Source organism: Amblyomma mixtum, chromosome 4 (genome assembly GCF_055824585.1).
Source record: "Amblyomma mixtum isolate Tamu chromosome 4, ASM5582458v1, whole genome shotgun sequence".
In the NCBI taxonomy this organism is placed as follows: domain Eukaryota; kingdom Metazoa; phylum Arthropoda; class Arachnida; order Ixodida; family Ixodidae; genus Amblyomma; species Amblyomma mixtum.
The window spans coordinates 159,716,976-159,738,447 of record NC_143015.1 but is presented as its reverse complement, the minus strand read 5'-3'; the positions used below and the strand labels follow the sequence as shown (position 1 = coordinate 159,738,447).

General features: G+C 49.8%; 1 protein-coding gene across 1 annotated transcript in view; it reads left to right on the top strand.

The window, feature by feature from the left end:
* The first annotated feature begins 4,169 nt into the window (after positions 1–4,169).
* Positions 4,170–21,472, top strand: part of LOC149348994 (endothelin-converting enzyme 2-like) — a 31,940-nt gene continuing 14,637 nt past the window's right edge. The window contains exons 1-6 of the mRNA XM_089541880.1: positions 4,170–4,208; positions 6,860–7,054; positions 8,633–8,854; positions 10,093–10,287; positions 13,443–13,661; positions 19,507–19,866. Of these exons, the coding sequence (XP_089398006.1) occupies positions 4,170–4,208; positions 6,860–7,054; positions 8,633–8,854; positions 10,093–10,287; positions 13,443–13,661; positions 19,507–19,866 (1,230 nt within the window). The remainder of the gene's footprint in view (positions 4,209–6,859; positions 7,055–8,632; positions 8,855–10,092; positions 10,288–13,442; positions 13,662–19,506; positions 19,867–21,472) is intronic.

Genomic DNA, 21,472 nt, shown 5'->3' with positions numbered 1-21,472 from the left:
TCCGCCTATATGCCACTGTGTGCGTATGCATGATGACTCCTGTAGTTTTCTGCGTAGAATGCGTGAAGCCTTTATGGGGATGAGTACGTATTTGTTTGTACTCTTCATGGTGTTCTGGCGCTCGTTAACTATGAATAGGTTGCAGCTAGCCCAACTAATCACTTTGATATGTTTCTAATGAGTCTCTCCTGAGCACACTTCCTGTCCATCTTGTGATCGCAGGATTCGCAGCTGGTTGACAGTAGTACCGACGACGCTGTAGAGTTGGCGCCACTGTCTCTGCCGCTGCCCAAGAAGGATGTCAACGGTAGCGAGCCGGCGACAGACGCGGAGGTCGACGCGGAGGTCGACACGGAGGTCGACTGAGCCGACCTTATATACGCAAGCGCCATCGCGCCGCTTCAGCGAAAAATTGCAGTTGAATACGTTACGTTCATGCAATATTTTCATGCGTTTCGAGCTGTTCTAGCTCGAAGGTATTCGATTCAATTAATATTTGTCCATGCAGTGTTGTAAAGTTTTAATTTTACGCCCTCTTTGTTCGACTGTTTTTGTCTCCATTAAATCCCTGAAGGACCTCGAAACAAACTTGCTTGGAGATCGCACCATCGGCACTGCAACTGCGACAGCACGCGTTCGTCAACGCACGACGTGACGCAAGTGCCACGACTGCATCTTCTATAGTCATTACAAGAAGCAAGAGACAGATGAAGCACTGTTCACGTATACGACCATGTCCGTCAATTAACGATAGAGATCTTAGTTTGTATTTTGTTGCTTCCTCAGAACACACGCTCTTCATCGCAGCAAATAGGCCTCACCCCCCCCCCCCCCCCCCGCCCCCCATCCCCTCCGTGTTCCGCTACATGTGGGAACGCAGAATGGAGTGCATGAAGTTGGGCTAGTTTGTTTTCAGTCTACTTTATAAGTATATACACACTCACAGCTACCGCGATGGCTCAGTGGTTATTGTGCTCGGCTGATGACCCGAAAGACGGGCGTTCGATCTCGGCCGCGGGGGTCGAATTTCAATGAAAGCGAGATTCTAGAGGCCCGTGTACTTTGCGATGTCACTGCATGTTAAAGGGCCCCAGGTGTTAAAAATTCCGGAGCCCTTCACTAAGGCGTCCCTCATAGCCTGAGTTGCTTTGGGACGTTCAACCCCCATAAACCATAAACACAAGCACACGCACGCACGCACGCACAACAGAAAAACATCATCAGCCAGACTATGCCCACTGCAGGACAAAGGCCTCTCCCATGTCTGTCCAATTAACCCTGTAGTTTGCCAGTTGCGGCCACCGTATTCCCGCAAATTCCTTAACCTCATCCGCCCACCTAACTTTATTCCGCCCCCTGCTACACTTACGGGGAATATACCCACTATAAGTTCTAGCGCACTGAAAGCCTCTTGGACACCTCAACGGCGCCGTGAGGGAAGGGAGAAAGGTGGAAGTGAACGAAGAAAGAAAGATGGCGTAGCGGACTGCAAAAAATTTCTCCCACCGCGGTGTTTAACGTGCATTGACGTCGCAGAACACAAGGGCATTTTTTGCGCTTCGCCTCCGTCTAAAGTAAGGCGAAATCCAAAAGACAGTGTCGTGTGCGTGCAATATGTCTGCAAGGAAAGGAACGTAAAGGGAGTGAAAGTAGAAAGTGAAAAATTTGCCAGTGGCTTAGCTCAGCTATGCCAGGATATACGTAGCGAAAGCAGGCATGCGACACAGCTAGCGAAGCGAGCGGAGGCGAGCGTAACGACGAGGCAAGCGGTGTGACGTCATGCGCTCCGCGACGAGGAGCGCTGTTGGCGCGGTGTGACGTCATGCCAGATGGCGCGGCGAGCGCGCGGCGTCCGCCAGCTGCGGCGGTTGCTAGGCAACGGCTCAAGGTCGGTCTCTGTGCCTCCTCGGAGCACCGCCACAGCGAAATCGCAAGTTCGTGCCAATGTAGCTTTCGCTACAAAATAGGTGACGTATTGGAGCGCTCCGGAATAATTTCGACCACCTCGGAACGCGGCCGCTGCGGCCAGGACTGAACCCGAGTCTTCCAGCTCAGTACGTGAGCCTCCCTACGCACTAACCACAGTGGCTTATCACATAGCGTACTGGCCGCCGCGGTGGCTCAGTCTCTATGGTGCTCCACTGCTGGCCCGAAAGCCGCCGGTTCGATCCCGGCCGCGGCGGCTGAATTTTGATGGAGGCGAAATTCTAGAGGCCCGTGTACTGTGCGATGTCAGTGCACGTGTTAAAGAACTGCAGGTGGGGGAAATTTCCGGAGCCCTTCACTACGGCGTCCCTCATAGCCTGAGTCGATTTGGGACGTTAAACCCCAATAAACCTATAAACCCATAGCCTAACGAGCGAATGAACTTTGAGTGGGCCTGGAGTGGTGTTGCGGCGCCACCAGTCGGATCATAACTCAAGGCAATAGCCACAGTTTCTAGATTACTTTTTCCAGGTAATCTAGTAACGTTGGCAATAGCGTCCTTGCCAACGTTACTAGATGACCTGGTAATCTAGTAACGGTGGTCCTTGCTCTGCGGAGGCTGCGTTTCTCCTAATTTTTATATTTTCTTCTTCGCATTTTTGAATAAAACAGTTTCGAGACAGCGCGTGTGTAGTGGCTTACGCGTCTTTCATCTTCATGAATTCGTCCAACCATACCACGGCTTTCGACAAATACGGAGTAATTGCACTCTAAACACAAATACGCCTATACGGGAGTGAAAAGGGAGTAGCGTCCTCTAGCGCACTTCCTTTTTTAAAGGGTGTGCACTAGAGGACAATTTTACTCTTTTTTTTACTCCTTTGTGAGTAGAGTGTATTATTTCACAACTACTCACATCACTCACAGCAAAAGGAGCAAATTACGAAAAGAAATGCACGCCGCTGCCAGTTGGTGCAAAAACCATAAGACACGGCGGCACGTGCACGATGAAGAAGATCAAGCACGAGCTCCTCGTTCGTCCCGGCGTAGTCAAGTAAAGCTACGAAGCAACGACAGGCAGACACAGGGCAGTCCAGACGGCGTTGAAGCCACAACCGCACCGGATCTACTTGAATTCTTCCTACGAGGTCGACCGCTTCACTGCCCGGCGCAGCCGCCGTCTTCGGTGCCAGACGCAGCAAAGGTAATTGCACCTCGCAAGATCGTGTAGCGAAGGCTCGGCTGCACTTCAGTGATTTCGCTACTCTCTAAGCAAGAATGCTCCTATATCGGAGTAAAAAGGAAGCAACCTGTTCTCTAGCATCCTCTCTTTTAACAAGGGAGTGCCCTAGAGGACAGCTTACTCCATTTTTAATCCTTTCTGCTCATAGCGTGCGTACGCTTTAAACACGAATACGCCTGTATGGGAGTAAAAAGGGAATAAGCTGTTCTCTAGCGCACTTTCTTCTATCGAAGGGAGTAAAAAGACAGCTTACTCCCATTTTACTCCTTTCTGATTAGAGCGTAGAAGGAGTGTAGAGCGGCGAAATTTTGTCGCTATAGGTCTCATCGAGGATTCACGTAGCGGACATAACGACGCCGACGTAACGTTACAGTTAGGCCTTTTTTTTTCGTTTCTACTGTTTTATCACCCACATCAGCTAAGTGTGAGAACGCGCTGATCTATTCACTCGGCTCATTCGCTAACTTTATACATGTTGCAGGACATGAGTCTGACGAATGATCTTTCCTCTCCTCCAGGAAAAGAGGAAGCCAGTCACATCTCTGTTGTAGCCGCGGCGAGCGAAGCAGAGGCAGAGCGACTAAGCAACATGTTTATTCGGCATGCTGGGCCGTACAGATTAAGAGACACGCACGAGCGATCTGCTCGCTGACTTCTTAACAAGTGCAACGCTCCCCCTCTCCGCGTTGCCATTCACACACGTCACAGCATCACGTGACACTGCATACCAATCGCGCACAATGCGATCACATGATACTTCAATCTCCTTCTCCTTCTTAAGCTTCCCTTGCAGCAAAAGATGAAGAAGGGCATCCCGGATCAGGAACCAAGCGGGGCCAAAGACGTGCCGCCGCATACCGCGGTAACCACAACCTCCACTGACACCCCGAGGAAAGGCACTTCCGTGAACGAAGAAACGCCCTCCAGTCATCCTCCCGTCCCTTCTGCGCGGGAGGGACAGGCAGCACTGGGGCAGCAAGACGTCGACACGAAACGGTCAATGCAGCCGCCACGCGAGGAGTCCCAGCCACAGGTTAAGGTGGGCGTACATCATCATCTGAACGTCGGAAAGCTTAGTTTTCAAAGTCGGCCTGTCCGGAGCCAGAGATTCTTAGCAGCCTCCGCTGCGTCACAGGTCTGACCGCCGCCTTGTCAGTTGCTCCACATCCGCTGGGGACATAGGGCCGAGAATTAATTGGCTTGCTCATAGAAGGTTGTGGCCAAGTACTACACCAGGGTGGGCAAAACTGTTCTGGTGAGGGAGGCGTTGGTTCTGGACAACGAAATCAGGCCGCAACTCACGTCTGGTTATGCAACTGCACCGAAAATCGGATTTTTTTTTAATCTGGTGGAGAATTACGGAGCACCGGGATTCGAACCCCGGTCCTCTTGCACGCGAGGCGGGTGCTATACCTCTGCGAGAAACCAGCGATAACTGTTACGCTATGCCCTCTTAAGTGGCCCCGCGGCGCCTCATCCTCTCCCACCGAGCTTAATTGTGATTGCGAACCTCCGTGGTGTCTATATAGTGCAGTGCACGCTTCCCTCTCGCGGTCCTCACTATACGGATTGCCTCGTGTTGTGTCGCACCTGCTATTTCTTTAACAACTATTCCCCCCCTTATTCATTCGCTGTTCCGACGTCTACGTCAACGCTACTGATACTGGTTGAGAAGGGTTGTTTTGTAGGCCAGTTGGTCATACATATTTCAAGAAATGGCGCTCTGTGGTGTTATTCTACGTTTTGTCCTTGTCTGCCGCGCCGAAGCATTTCTTGAAATACTGATACTGGGCTCCGCCTCATTAACAGCTAGCGCTGCAGTAGAAACACCGAGACTTAACGCCTGCTCCGATAGCTGCACCGTGCCCAGCCTCCGAGAGTACGTCCACTCCAGGCCAAAGCTGCACTACGTGACGAAGGCTTTTCGGGCAACGTTTTTACTCTGCATCAGGTCAAAAAAAGCGGTTCTTCGATTAGACATACCCGAGGTGACAAAGGCATTTTTCGGGATAAAATCCCTCGCGAAGCTCCTCCGTACAAAATGAAAAATTTTCCTGCAGAAAACTTACTGCGCTTTGATCATAAAATGTTCTGCCAGTTTGTCACTGCGGCAAAGTTTCTTCCTTGCTTTTTAGCCATTTTAGCGTGCAGGTTATTGGTAGTCATGGGCACTGTGCTTAAAGTCTGGCTGCACTGAAGAGGAGTCTCTGGAGATTTGAGGACAGGTGTAGGGGAAAATAAAGGGGATGAGAGCGAAAGCAGCTGATGGACTATTTTACACGTGTTTTTTATACGAAGGGAACAAATCATTTTCAAGGGTAGTCAATTGTTTGCTCAATTTTATGACAGACCCCACACCCCGCTATTGTGCCGGTTCTTATTAAACAGCCTTGGAGCCGAGTGGCAAGCTCTGGAATGACTCGTGGTGCGAGGGCACAAGCTTCCCTTTTTGTTACAGCCTTTGTGTAGTGTTGCCGACTTTTTATTTTTTCCCTCTCGGGTTTTACAAAACGGTTTATGATTTGCGGGCTTTTAACGTCCCAAAGCGACTCAGGCTATGAGGGACACCGTAGTGAAGGGCTCCGGCCACCTGGGGTTCTCTAACGTGCACTGACATCGCACAGTACACGGGCCTCTAGAATTTCGCCTCCATCGAAATTCGACCGCCGCGGTCGGGATCGAATCCGCGTCCTTCGGGTCAGCAGCCGAGCGCCATAACCACTGAGCCACCGCGGTAGCCTGGGTTTTACAAAACATGTCAAATGATTCTTGCTAAAACTCGAAGCGAAATTTTCCAAGCAATAGAAGAGGAATGTTCCGGCCACCAATGGCAAGAATAAAAAATGGTTTCCTGCTTCGGATTCTCGCAGTCCTTACATTTTAGCACGGGGAATCTCAGATCCCTTGTCTATACCGGAGGTGGGTGTCTGGGGCCGCCTGAGACCCCCCTGACTAAGCACTGGCCATCGGTCACGCATATTGCATGGAAGCGGATGCCCATAGTCAAGCATTGATCATACACACTCAAGCCTTGACTATGGGCATCCTCTAGAGGCCCGTGTACTGTGCGATGTCAGTGCACGTTGAAAAACCCCAGGTGGTCGAAATTTCCGGAGCCCTTCACTACGGCCTCTCTCATAGCCCGAATCACTTTGGGACGTTGAACACCCATAAACCAAACCATACAAACTGAAGTAGGCTAAAAATTTGTTCGAATCGGGTGCCCAATCGCGCTCCCCTTCATGCACGTTATGTAACGGATAAACGGCACAGTTCTAATCAACCGCACTTACAAAATTTACAACTTCGATTCCAGGGAATGCACTGCACCTGCCCATTACGTACTAGAGTAAAGGAGCAGTGCCTGTTTCGTTATCTTTGAAAAACGCAGCGAAAGGCCAGACTGTCCTCAAGGGACACTTATTGGCCTAGCGTTTTTTTTTTCTATTTGATGCACTTCGCAAAAAAAAAGCCCGAATGTCGGCTATAATTGTGATGGAGTGGTTAATGCCTCTCTGGACTTAATGTGGTGGGTTCAGATTTTGGTGAGAAGCACCCTGACGCTCGAAGAATGTGCAAATCGACGCCTGGTCACAAAGGCGCTTGTACAATTATTTTTTAGAACCAAGGAATTGCGATTAAAAGCGTCTTACCGATTATTCTAAAGCGGCACATCTGTTCTCGCCTTAGGAGGACACTGCGGCGTCTCGCGACGAGTTGACCGCAGGCGGCCAGGGCAGCGTCGATGAACCATACACGGATCCCCGTGAGCCCTTCTTGGGGCGAGCATCGATAGACCGACGTGTGTCCATGGGCGAAGTGCTTCATACCCTGCCACCAGACCACCTCTTGGCCAACTTCCCTGCGATGTCCAGTGACAGCAGCGTGAGTGTTTCTGGATAAAAAGAAACTTGAAATTATTAAGGCGAAAGCCTTTAATGGCTCATACTCGCGGTGTCCGTCCGTGCGCTGGAATCGTGCCAACTGTGGCCTCTCCTCCGCGCAGCGGCGCAACCTCCTCCCCTCCTTAGCAACCGGCGCGCCGGTAGGGGGCGCAGCTGTGCATAGCAACCGTGACGTCACACAGTAGCGGTAGAACGGACGCGCGCGCGTCGGATGTGGCAGCTGCACCGCCGCTCCTTCGCCAGACGTCTCGCTGCAGACGAGTGAGTGAGACGCATGGCTCCGAAGCGGCCCAGTGATTCCGTGCCAAGAGGTTCGGGGAAGCGGCAGTAGGTTGACCACAAGGCTTTCGCCAAGCACACTTTAGAATTTCCAAAGTGTCTTCGGTAATTTTTTGACGGTCATATTCAAGTGCAACAGCTCTGTGGATGTGGTCTTTGTGACTATAGAGTTAGTGGAAAAGACTGAACAAGCAGTGTATCATCTAGCCCATGGCCTCATTGAGCCTAACCCGCCAGCCGCGTTGCCTTACCACCATTTTCTTTTTCCTTTTTTTTCTTCTGAATAGAAAGCTGAACTCGATAGTGCATCTACGCTCCCTACAAAAACGTCCTGCACAGATTTGTATCATGCTTCCAGCCACCTGTCTATATGTATTTTCTTTTTTGCAGTCAACGCAACTTTTTACGAACAAAAATACTCTCAGAGTTATCGCCTTTCCCAGGGGCGAATCTTTTACAATCCCGAATCCGAAACTTTATACTTTACCAACTTTCAACTTTATCAACTTCCACTGCACCTGGTGTCTTCCCAGAAAGACGCCTTGCGACGATGTAGGAAACATCTAAGGTTGCACTAGAGATCCCTGGAGAACCGGTCGTAGGCGACTAGCCAACAGTACTCTATGGACTATAGCGTGACTCTGATAGAAGCTATAGTACTCACCAGGCTGGCGTACCCCAGTCCCTTCGTCATCCCCTCCGCTCCAGTTATGTCCCGGTGTTGTTGCCCTTGAATAAGCGAGCAATGCCGCAGTCGAGGAAATGGCGACGCACTTGTTGCGCTGTCACAGTTTAGTACGTTAAGAACTTGAAGTGGCTCGGCTTATTCAGGGTGAAATGCTTGGAAAATGGGTATTTGACCCCACCTTGAGCAAACGAAAACGTCTTGTGCCATGGCGCTCTTTGGCCTCAGACGGCCTTCCTCCATAGAAATTCACTATCATCAATTTTAAGTGGCACCTACTCCAATCCTAACAAATGAGCCCGAGGAACTTTGCACGATAACTCATTGCAAGCGATTAGGAGGGTACGTTTCACCAGCCACCTTCCTTTCATGCATGCACAAAATAAGCCACTTAGATCTGACGCTCGCGTTTATGAGCCCATTGCTACGCCTATATCTACAGCCTTCGTTATTACATCCTGGTATGTGTTGGTATCTTTCCAGGAAACCTTCCAGGTATCCTTCCAGGAATTGAGCAAAAGGTGCCTAACAAAACATATCAAGTGCAACAATTAAGAATCTAAGGATGGGTGAACGCGTTCTCGTTTCTCGCAGAGAGACCTCCTGGTCGCTCTCGGGGACGCTATGGAGGCGGCCGGCAAGGACAGCTACTCAACAGAGCCCCGTCCCGACCCCCGCGAGCCCATGAGTCGGCGTTCCACCATAGACCGGTGCATTTCGCAAGGCATTGTGATCCCCACATCGCCGTCCTTAAAGTCTCTGCACAGCTACACCGGAAGCAGTTCCAGCACCCCTGCGCTATATGTGGACAACCTGGTGAGTTTTGCCTTGAAAGAAAGCAAAGCACATAAGCTGTCAAACTCGGTCCGCTATTCGCTCTCATAGAGCGGAATCGCGAGTTTACATATTGGCAAAGGTATAAGGGGCATAACAGGGACGTGATTCAGCTGTCAACGTCATTTAGTCGACTCAAATAAAATTGAGAGGACACTTTGGCAACAAAAGTGTTGGAGGCGAAAGCCAAGGACACTATGCCGCGACGACTGCCGGTGGATGTGACGTCACAGCGTTCCCATGGCTATATCGATACCCAAATTATACACCTTTCGGGGATCTTAAAATTACGTTTAATTAATAATTTTTTCATTTAATTCCACACAAATTCGGCTTTTTCCCGCCATTCTGTGACAATTTTCACTATGTCGTGGCAACTTCCGGTGGATGTGACGTCACATCATTCCGGTGGCTATATCGACATCCGCGTTATTTCGACGCAATTTCGACATTTTTATATATAATTAATTAAGTTATTGATCTACAATCATCGAAACTGGCTTCTAGGTTCATTTTTTCCTCCTTTATCTGAAGCAACCATTGGTTTTCTCCTTTTTTAGTTCCCGAGTTAAACGCATGTGACACGTTTTGTTAACGGACGACAGTATGAGCCATTAAAGGCTTTCGCCTTAAAATGAAGAAACCAGCTGAGCGAAAACCATGCGTCCTTTAACCCTCGCCTCACAAGGTCCTTCATATAGAACAGTGAAATCTTCGCGTCTTTTCTTTCCGTCTTTCCGCCTTAATCACCACAAAGCGGTTCGGCCATACTTGACCCGAACTAACGTCTTTCGCTGCTCATTCTTTCCGGATGCTATTGAGCACTGGAATAAACTGTCCGCTCATGTTGCCGAGTCTGCAGGTGTAGGGGCATTCCTGAATGCACTTGGGGATTCTGTCTAGGCATGGTATTCCTGAAGACATGCGTGTAACTGACTGTCAAATATTTCTTTTTGTATAGCAGGTGGCCGGCTGTAACGTGGTGTGACCTGCGTTGCGTTTTTATGCTCTCTTATACTGCATGCTCGAAGAGACTTGTTCATTCTTGTGTATATGTGCATTTTTTTCTTCATTTTCCCTCCCTGTATAATCACCCTCAAATGAGGGTGGACAGTATTCAAAAATAAATGAAAATAAAGAGAGAAGCCTTATTTTGCCCAATAATGGTTTCACTGGATCTGGCTGTTCCACTGAAGCAAATTCATTATTGCTCCGCACAGAAAGGCGACTTGGGGTCCGCGGACAACCCGGCTCAGGAGACCGTGGGCACACCCAGTGACTCTGGCGAAGACGTCCGCGAGCCCATGCTCCACCGGGCCTCGATAGACCGGAGCGTGTCGATGGGGAAGGTTATTCGGACCAGGCGACCTCCCGGTTCACGCATAAGAAGCATTTCCGGTGCCGTTGACGCCACTGTGAGTGTCCCTAGATTTGCCTGCCGTCACTTCGGCTGACGCGGATGCACTGACGAGCTTTTTTTCTTTCTATCTTTCTTTTATATGTCTTTCAAATGTCTACGACCTGCTGCAGTGACAGTCATAGAGTTTCTTAATATAACTAGAGGGAAAGCTGGAGGCGCTACACTTTCATCCACCATGGAAATGCGCAGGAATGCCGGGAAGACTAGGTTTCTTACTTGGCTTGGCTATTCTTGGGCAGAAAACGAGGAACAGCAGTAAAAGGCCGACTCTTCTAAAGGCAAACCTTGAAGAACTGAGATGAAAGTTTTCATCCCACCTTACCACCGAGCTTTCACTTGCGTTAAATCTATTGAAGAAATGAAAAACGCAACATTGAAGTAACTTAATAGGCACAAAGATTTGCACCGCGGCGCAACTACTAATTCCGAGGTACAGTCCATGTTTTCTGCCCAACACTAGCCAAGCCAAATACGAAACTTCGTTTTCCCGGCATTCCCGCGGTGGATGAAGTTGTGCTTAAGACACTCGCATAGACGGTGGCGCCAGATTTAGGTAATATTCAGAAATACTATGGTTTTTCAGTGGCTTGGTTGGAGCCAGTCGACAGGCCCGTGCACCTTTCCCTTCTTTTCTGTTGCGAAAGCAACACTACGCGAGTCGCCGAGCCATTTCGCGGAGCTGACGAAAGGCCGTACTGCGCATGCGCGAGGAGCGGGTGACGTCACACGCCGCACAGCCGGCGCGCCGCCGCCGTCGCTGCGCGGGTGACTCAGGAGTGCCGCCGTCGCGCTCGCCAGTTGCGCATGCGCAGTAGCGGCGCATAGCTAGCGTGCCGGGGCCGCCGCCGCTGCCGCGCGCTCTCCATCGCCCCTCTCTCTCTCTCTCTCTCCTTTCGCAAATCCTCCAGGTTTAACCAGAGCTATACCACTGCCACTTTTTTCATCCTTCACATCTGAATACCAATACACCTATATGAGGTTAAAAAGAGAGTAAAGTGTCTTCTAGCACACGCCCTTTTATAAAAGGGTGTACGCAAAAGGACAGCTTACCCCTTTTTTACTCATTTCTGTTTACAGTGTGTCAAAGGAGCAACTGTTTGGCAGCGATGTTATTTCAGTCTCACGGCGCACTTGGGTAGCATTGCTGAAAGCGAAGTGAGGTGTCTTTGAAAGAGGGGCTCCCACTTTACGCGACAGCGTTGAGCTCCCGTGTGGCGGCGAAACCACCGTAGTTGTTGGCTTTGGGATGTCGAGGAAATCCCGATTGGGTCGAAAAGTTCATGACGTCACACGCTGAGCTGTGGAACGAAAATTATTAAAACTTGAGTTAAATTGTGATTAACAAGTCGTAGCTTGACTGGAATATTATGACATTTGAGGATGTAAAGTATATTAATATTGTTAAAAAGAAAAGTGGGATAATTAGTTGGGAATCGACCCCATATGACCCTTGGATTTCGAGTCATTCTACCCCTAGGTCACCGATGCACATTCGTTCGACTTGGTGAAAGGGAGACCGTGTGTGTCTTGGGCTCTATCACATGGTCTAGTTTGCCGACTGATTTACGCTAATGAGTTCGTGTAATTATAAATTGGTACAAATTAACAAAGTAGCACGTGACCATTGAAGCTGTCTGGTCATACCCATCAGGCGGAGCTTAAGCGTCCCCTTAATTTTTGTCATATGCCTCCCATGTGCAATGCGATGGCTTCCAAGAGGACGGGAACAGTCGCAACATCCCTCTTCATCGCGATCACATACTGGATTCCCGTTCGCTGAAAGCGGCATCAGAATATACTTAAGATGAGCAAATAGAAGGCTGCTTAACTAATATTGAATAGTTAACTTTTAACTAGTACTGTTACTCTCATTTAATGAGAGGCGTGTAGCCCAGTGTAGCCCACTGTAAGTAATATTCATATCAGTTTTTAAAATTTCGAAAACGCAGTTACCCTCGTCGCTGTGACCCAACAAATTGTGGCTGTTTCGACGAGGTACGTGCACTGTAGAGGTTGCTGTGCCTGAAAGAAAAGCTCTTTAGGCCACAGCCTCGAGGGTAACGGCATTTTCGAAATTCTAAAATCTGATATAGATATCACTTACGGCGGATTACGCGCCTCTCAGTAAATAAGGAGACTAACAGTAATAGCTAACAGTTCACAATTTGATACTAGTTAACCAGCCTACTAGTTAGCACGTCTTAGCTGTATTCTCATGCGCAACATCATCACTTTTTTTTTTATTTGATACCTCAAAGGCCCCTGGTATGGGGCATTACATGAGGGATGGGCATGACAGTTATACAATAATGGTCTTGATGGCGTTCTTAAAATGGATGGCGTTGATGTGATGCACGGCGTCCTGTGGTAGATCATTCCAGTCCCGGGATGACGTGACGAAAAAAGATCGAGAATGAGCGGTAGTTCTTGCGGTGGGGGCGTAGACAGCCTTATGGTGGTTAATATGGCTTGAGAGGCGATAAGCGGGTGATATGACTGATTCTCCTAAAGATGAATGATAAAACATATGAAAGAGGCACAATCGAGAAATTTTTCGTCGCGTTTCAAGGCTGGGTAAGTTAGCTTTAGTTTTTAAGGCAGACACACTAGTGTAGTACGAATAGTCAGAATAAATGAAACGGATAGCTCGATTTTGTATTTTTTCTAAGGTTAAAGAGAGGTTAGACTGGTGAGGATCCCATATTGCCGAAGCATATTCTAGTTTAGGACGGACAAAAGTTATGTATGCTAATGATTTAATGGATGGGGTGGCAAAACGTAGATTGCGCCGTATGAAACCAAGGGTACGATTAGCTTCGTTAGCGATGTTCGTGATATGAGATGACCATGTTAGGTTTTGCGTTACAGCTGTGCCGAAAAAAGCACTCTTTTAGCTGAAAAAGCCGATTTTTAAACACTGCAGAGCCCCTTAGGTGAAAAACCCGGTATACCGGCCTCTTCTTCTTTATTTTAAAGAAAATAAAACGCTTATTAAATGATCGATCGATCGATCGATTGATTGATTGATTGATTGATTGATTGATTGATTGATTGGTGAAGCCTCTGCCGGCAAGCCACGAATGAAGAGATTTGGCCGACCCAGCAGTGGAAGTCAATTCGCCGAGAACCCCGTGTGTTCATTTCTTCCAGAGTGATGTCCTGGATGCCATGAGAGACGCACTGGAGGAGATGGGCAAACACACCTGCCCAGAGCCCCAACCCGATCCCCGCGAGCCACTCAGGCGGCGTTCCACCATAGACCAGTGCATTTCACAAGGCATCGTGATACCGACCGCGCCGTCCGTGAGGTCTCTGCACAGCTTCACTGGCAGCGCCTCAACTAACCCAGCGCAACCGGTGGACAACCTGGTAAGTTAGTCAACATCGTCATCAGTCCAGTTACGCAGGACGAAAGCTCTTCGATCATTCCCATGGAGGACTGAAAGAACTCGGGAGAGGCGGTTACGTCACATTTCTTGAAGCCGGCTCCCCCATCCTCCCCTACTTGGGCCCCGTTTCAGCACGCTTGCATTGCAGCAGACGGCGCCGCTGAGCCCAGCGTTACTATTGGCTGTGCCGTCGGCCAAAGACTTCCGGTAGTCCTTGCGAAAGCACGTGACTTCCGGCACACTTTTTGGCGTGCAGCTCGGTAGCAAAAGCATGTCCTGAGTTTTCCTTCCTCCATGATCATTGCAATCACAAAACTCTGCGTAAAAATGTGACTAGACCCCGTAGCCACTTTCCGGGTGTTTACAGCGTGCCTCGATGCTAGCGCCGCCGTATCGAGGCACCCAACGGCGGCGCTGGCATCGATGCACCCTAAGTGCTAACAGACGGTGGCGCCATCTAGAAGCGGCCAGTAAAGGCTGCTTTCACCTGTCGTCATTATCTTCTGAAAGGCGCTTCTTTTGTGCTTATTTCATCGCTTAATTGACCTTTCGGACTATTATATCAATGAATTTTCGTTAATGCATCTGTCTCACTGATATTGTTGTCAGGCCGATGGATATCAACAATCAAGGAGTTTGCGACTTTAACATGGTTTACGTTATTGACCACGGCCATCGCGGCTATCCGTAAACACCCGAATCTTGGCCGCTTCAGGTCGCTGTTTTAGAGCGCAGCTCTTTGGCGTCCGTTCCTGGGTTTCGCGTCGTCGTCGGCCTCGTAACCAGCTCCGCCCCCCTTTCATCCCCCCAGCGCTATCGGCGTCAGCGGCATCAGTTAGTCGCTGCTATCTCTTCCCTCCTCCCTTTATCGTGTTGTCCGCTTGCTGCGCGCGCTTCTGCCCCCATCGTTTGCCGCTGGGTGTACACGCCGCCCCCCTCCCCCCTCTTCCTGCGAGTCTCCGGTTGTCAAAGCGCCGGCTCGAACTTAATTCCTTTCTTCGCTCCTCCTCCAATGCAACCCCTGTGCGGTGGCAATCAGAGAGCCAGATCGGTGGCGGCGGATCTGTATATGTGCACCGCCCGAGCCGAAATTGCGAATACGTGTGAAAAATAAAAAAAAAATTCTGTGATAGCGCATACATGTGTTGCTCGATTTCTTTGCCTCAATCTATCGAAAAGGTGAAACAGCTTATTTGCTGCGCTCAAATTTCGCATTAGGAAGTAACGTAATCGTCGGTAATTTTTTCGATACGTGAACCATGGGCGGTACACGAAAGTTTCGCTACTGGTAAGATTAACTCTTCTGCAGGACAGTCCCCTCTCAGTGACCTACAATTAAGTCTGTTATTCGCCGGCTGCGACCGCCGTACCCCCCCCCCCCCCCCCCCCCCCCCCATTTCGGCCGGAACGGACAAACGTAGACTCGTTGCATACTGCCGGCAGATGTTTCATGTTTTTTTGCCTCTGGTTTACCGCCAGCAGTGCGTGGCCTTATCAGCTATTTTGTCATGCGAGAGCGAGCCGGACTTCTTCGGAATCATTTTAACCTTGCGCGCCTCTTTCGACGATGTTCGATATAGTTGTGGATGTTTGATGCTTCTTATGTCGAACGTTCGTTGCGGTCTTTAAAGTGAACGCGGACGCGAGCGCCCGGCGTTCCGACCTTCGACGATCGCCGAATATGCTCGCTGCTGTCGCTGCCGCGTAAGTTAGCCCAATAAACACTTGTTTTACGCCGGTCTTGTCTGCTGTCAAAGTGGGAGTACGCGTACGTGCAACCCAGCCTCTTGACAATGTGGTCTATTTGAACTATACAAAACAGCATTACCCAAGGACCATTTAGTCGTTAATAGCGGGTTGTAGCTCAGAAACAACTGTTCAATATAAGGGAAGGATACGCGAAATATTTGGATCTTTTACCGTGACAGTGTCAAATTTCCTATTCAACGGAAAACCCTCGGCGGCACCATCGGCGGCAGGGCGGCATGAGCGAAAAATAACCTTATAGTGCCTAGAATATACTGGCTAGTGTGTCGACCGCGGCCTCTCGGGTGGCACCGGGAGCAATGAATGCCGGCGGCCGCCGCGAGGAGCGCTGCAGAGCGGGTGGGTGCGTGCGGGGAGCGCTCCTACCGCGCTCGCTCTGCAACTGCTGCAAGGGGCCTGCTCAATTTTTTGCTTTCATTAAGCCATATGATGTGGGCGTGCGCTCAATCCACACCTTTAGTGAATTGCAAGGAGTCATGGGAGGTTTTGCTACGCAGCCAGGACCTCCAAGAACAAAAAGAGACCATCAGGTATGCCTTCGAAGCCGCCCGGTCCCAAGGGATCTCGGCCGTCTGACAAGGACGGGATGGCGAGGCCGCCTTCCTGATTATCTGATATAATAAAGTTTGTCTAAGCCTAAGGTGTAACAGACCAAAGCTTTCAGCCGTCACGGATGCATCTGACTACAAGTTTCAGGGTTTGTTTTGAGTATTTGACAAGAGGCAAAGTATTTGACGGTTGTATCTTGCGAAAGCTTGAACGAAGTTCGGCGCGCAACTGAGCTTCAAACATCCGTGCTCACAAAGGAAACACGGGATTTGTATTCTAGCTACGATTGCATAATGGTCTCTTTTTTGATACAAAAACAACTTGAAATGCTGCAGTTATATTGGCTTGCATTTATGCGTTCTCTCTGTGAACAACGCAGGCAAAAAAGTTGCGCAACACTCGTTTTTATTTACAAGGAACAACAAACGCAGGGAAATGGCAGAATTGCATGGTGACTGGGAGAATTTACTGGCAGCGGCGCTGTTGAAGCAACTTTTGCAGTTTAAGCAACTTTTGGTAAATGACGGTCTCTGTGCACCATCATTTTGCGATCCACCGGCGTTTGCTGGCTGCTTCACGACCAAAATGTGTGGAGCACTTTTCAATCACAGGAGCTCCGTTGTCGGCACCAGATCCTTCCGCGTCCACCGATTCGGCACTCTCAACAGCTAAACACAACTCGGAGGCTTCCGACGGGGCCCGCCTGTGGCGCTTAAATTTGCTGGAGGCTCTTGCTCGCACAAATTCCTATTTTTTCTCTTCGCTGGAAGGTGTTTCGGATAATCCGTAAAAATTGTAGGTACGGCGTCGGGTTTCAAACGCGGTTTATCGCGGTGGAGCTCACTCCGTTTACGGTGACACTGAACGTGCGCTCGTTACAGGTGCTCTCAAAATGTGTTAGGAGGAGGTAAGTGACGCCAACCAAGTAAAATACAGGAAAAACACGACGTTTCGGGACCGGCTCGGCCCCTAGCTTCTTCACGGTGTGACTACGGGCGAGCGCAGCTTGGCTTTTTAAGCCCCTGTGTGGAGGACCTGCGGGTCAATGGCCGCAGCCCATGGACGTAGGATGAGGGGAGAGTCCCCAGGGAACGATTAACATTCTCTCGTGTTTGCTGTATGTGCCACGACTAACATTAAATTTCCCAACCAGACAGACTTCTGTCGAATGTTTTCTTTTGAGTCTCTCAAAATGTGTTTTGTTGTGTTGGGTTTAATGGCACATATGCAGCTAAGGCCATCATGCGCCAAACACAAGGTATAGGAACTGTTTTCTGTGAGATTTAATAAAAATGTGGAAGCTCTCAGTGGTGTAAGCCAAAAATTAGCTACCTTGTAATATTGGGGAAAACGAGATTTAGGAATGACTAATGGTAAAAGCTTTAAAAAGGTCAGGTAGCCTCAGCGGCCATCCTTGGCTGGGCAAGGATGCCGAGGATCCCGACCAATCAAATAAAAGCCTCAGCCTTTTCCTCACGAATGAGGAAGTGACTGAGGGACATCATGTGAAGCTATAGGTCATGATTTACATTTAGTTGAGAAAATCTGCTTCAGTTAAAAACACAAGATATGTGCTCTCAAAATGTTTGTCGCAAACCACAGCAGTTGGCGTTAATCTTCTGTCTTTCCTTCTGATGTTTTTCTCCCATTCTGCAAGCTGTAGATGGTGCAGTAAACATAGAAACGCGCTCTTTGTTCGAGCGGTAACCGCTTTTGCACAGCGGCACAAAGCAAGTCTTTTCCTTGCCCTGCTGCTTTGGCTTCGACATCTTTCTGTGGCGTTTATAGACAGGCAAAGGAAAACAACAATCCGGGACTCACTCCATGAATTGACAACAGTGTAAACGACACGGTGAACGACATGCTGAACGACACCGTGAACACACACGCACGGATACACAATCGCACACAACGCTCGCACAGAACACCGATGCAATCCGAACGAAACTGCTAGGAGTACGGAATGGCTCGCATGTGCGAGGGCCTACGCAGAACAACAAACGCTGTACCTCGCTGAACAGAAAAGACGTGCACAAGCGGGTTAAATCACGCACGTGTTGACCAACCGCTTGCCTGCTGCCTTCCGAAGCAAGAAAGGAGCGCTGGCCGCGTCGTCTGCTGCGGCAGCACCCTCCCGACAAGCAGCGCCCTCTGTCGCCGTCGGTGGGCATTCATTGCAAACGGCGCCACCCTCTCCCATAGCGCAGCGCGGGCGGTCGTCGCACTAGCCAGTATATTCTAGGCACTATAATAACCTGATACGCACTCAGTCACGTGACCGTGTGACGTCGTCACGACCTGCCCAACACGCCAGGTGGTAACCTCGCCACCAGCCTGTGAGAAAATTCGCTGTGGCTTAGCTTGGTTAAGCCCGGTAATTGCGAAAGCAATATCCGTACCTACGCCATGGTACAGCTGGTAGTGTAGCTGGTGGTGGTGCTTGTGGTTAGACTTGTGGTGATGCATCGGTTATACAATCCAATCCAATGCAATCCAATCCATTCCAATTTATTTCAATCCAATTCAATCTAATCCAATCCACTCCATTCCACTCTAATCTAATCCAATCCAATCCAACCTAATATAATCTAATCCAATCTAATCCCATCTAATCCAATCTAATGCAATCAAGGTCAAATGAAGGTCAATGGTGGTCACCGCCGCGGCACGGCAAAGGCGTGAAAGTGCAGGTAGTATTGCTTTCGCAATAAAACTGCCCACCGTGGCAGGTAGAGGTTAAATTAATCATTGGTCGCGAGGGGCTGCTTGGTCTCACAAGCCTCACCGGTGGCTCTGTTTGAAACAGCCGCCTGCCGAGGAACTGGAGCACCGCTTAACCACTTCACCACTGCACCAGGAGTGGTGTGAGAACTCTCCACGATCTGTGAATGTTAAGCAGAGGATGACAATTTCCGCATATATATGGACATTTACCCATAAACGCTTTCGCGTTGTACCCCTAAGATGGTACTTTAGTGTATCCCCCACGTTTACCTTTATTTTCCCATGCGGCCAATCACAGCATATCTGCGCCTCAGCAGGCAGACGTTCCCAGATCCCGCCAAGGGCCTGGATAGAACTGAGGAACGACACCTCAGAAGGCTGCAAACGGGGTCACTCCTAAGCCCCGCGATTCTTAAACCCACAGACCCGACTTTTTCGGGGTACTGTAAAGTTTTGTGAGATGTGTGCAGGTGCATATCATATGGCATAAGTCTGCCAGAAAAATCTGGGAATAAAGAGAATAAATTAGCCGACGAGAGAGGGCTGGGAGGCGAACCTCTCCGACTGCTTGGTTGAGAGAGCGCGGGCCACTGGGGAGCGGTTAAATCCTCCACTCTCCCCTAAAACCCACCTCAGAGCACCCGATAAAGTTTTTATACCGCCACTCACGCGGCCAAATGATCCTTTTCTTATGAAAAGCGGCTGCATTACGTTTATTTTACGCTCCTTCAATTCACGGCCATCGCCATAAACGGCCGAGTGACACAATCTCACTATTTCGTCAGAATGAACCGGCGACGTCGGCCCTAAGGTCTGCAAAGCAACACCAAACCAAGGACCGGCCCTCTTCGCGACTGCTGTTCTCCGCCGGCCTCGTGGCGCTCGCCCTGGCGCTGCTCGCGGTGTCCGTGCTGGTCGTCCGCCGCGTGTACAGCTCTTTCCACATCCCTGCCGCCGCCCCCGACGTGTGCGACAGCGAGGACTGCGTGCGCCATGCCAGCTCCATCCTGGCCTCCCTCAACGCATCCGCCGACCCCTGCGTCGACTTCTACGCCCATGTCTGTGGACGCAGAGAGGCCGGTCGTGCGACGGAACACACGCTGGCCTACAGCCGAGAGGTCGTCAGCCAGCTCGGGGACGCGCAGGTACGTGACCTTTTTAAGCTCATGCTCGCAGCGTCCGTCCGTGCTCTGGAAAAGTGCCAACTGTGGCCTCTCCTCCGCTCATCGGCGCAACCTCCTCCCCTCCTTAGCAACCGGCGCGCCGGTGGAGGGCGCAGCTGTGCATAGCAACCGTGACGTCACACAGTAGCGGTAGAACGAGCGCGCGCGCGTCGGCGGTGGCAGCTGTACCGACGCTCCTTCGCCAGACGTCTCGTTGCAGTCGAGTGAAGCGGCCCAGTGATTCCGCGCCAAGCGGTTCGAGGAAGCGGCAGTGGGTTGACCACAAGGCTTTCGCCAAGCACGCTTTAGAATTTCCAAAGTGGCTCCGAAGCGGCCCAGGGATTCCGCGCCAAGCGGTTCGGGGAAGCGTTTGACCACAAGGCTTTCGCCAAGCACACTTTAGAATTTCCAAAGTGTCTTCGGCAATTTTTTACCCTTTCGAAGCGATAGCTTCACTAGGCCATATAAAGCCAAGATCGCGATGCTTTCAGTTTTGACCTTGAAGCGAGCCAGAGGTCAAACCATAAAGAGCTTATGGTGTTACTGTGGCGCGCTACCCCATGGTACCCAGAATCAAGGTCAAAAGAGGGTGGTCGCGTGATATGTGACGTCATCGCATGCGTGACATGACGTTATCCACGTAACTGATGACGTAATAACTTGCGAATACAAGGAGCGCGTAGCGCCCCCAGGTCATATGCAGCGCGATGGAAAACGACAGACACGTACCCCTCCGTAGCGGCTCGTCGAGCTGCGAAGTTATAACGACGGGAATGAAGTGTGTTGAATAGAGAGATTTAAAAAGCTTAATATGTGAAGCTATTGCGTCTTACTAGGTTTAGCCGGAGTTAAACCAACAGTAATTTTTTTATGGTTCCTTCCAGAAAATGTGAAAAAAAACAACATAATATAAAGAGAGAGAGAGCCCGGACCAGCAACGCTTTGTTAGGCTTAACGCCAATTCAAAATAAATGAAAAAGATCGAAATGCTCCAAAGAAGAAAAAACAATTTAAAGGGAAAATCGGAGCAGTAAAAAAAACAAACAAAACTCAAATGAAGTGTAAACAAAAGGCACATCACAGTCAAAGTCGCGGGTATACAGGCAGACAGACAAAGCCCAGCGTGCAGTACGTGACCGTACCGAGCAATTTTGAACACTGCCTCTTTTGTGATTTGCGCCCCTGAGCGGCGGTCGTTCTTAATGTACTCAATCATGTTTTTCGTCCGTTCCATAGAACAAGTTGAGATAGCTTGATAGACCATGGGACTAAACTTTAAATAGAACGGAGTAAAAAAAGGAGTAAGATGTCGTCTAGCGAACACCCTTTCATAAAAGGAAGAGCGCTAGAGGAGGGGTTACTACATTTTCACTCCCACATATGGGCATTCGTGTTTAGAGTGTACATCATCTTCGAAGCAAGAGTTCTCGGATTGTCCTTGAACGACTCAAGTCACGCTTATAGGGAAGGTCCGTTGGGTTAGGTGATTGAGACTAAAGAGGGCAGTTACTGCGCCCGGTTTTCCTCATAACGAAGGAATCGAACTGAAGGTTTGGTTCATGGGTGTTTAACGCCCCAGAGCGACTCA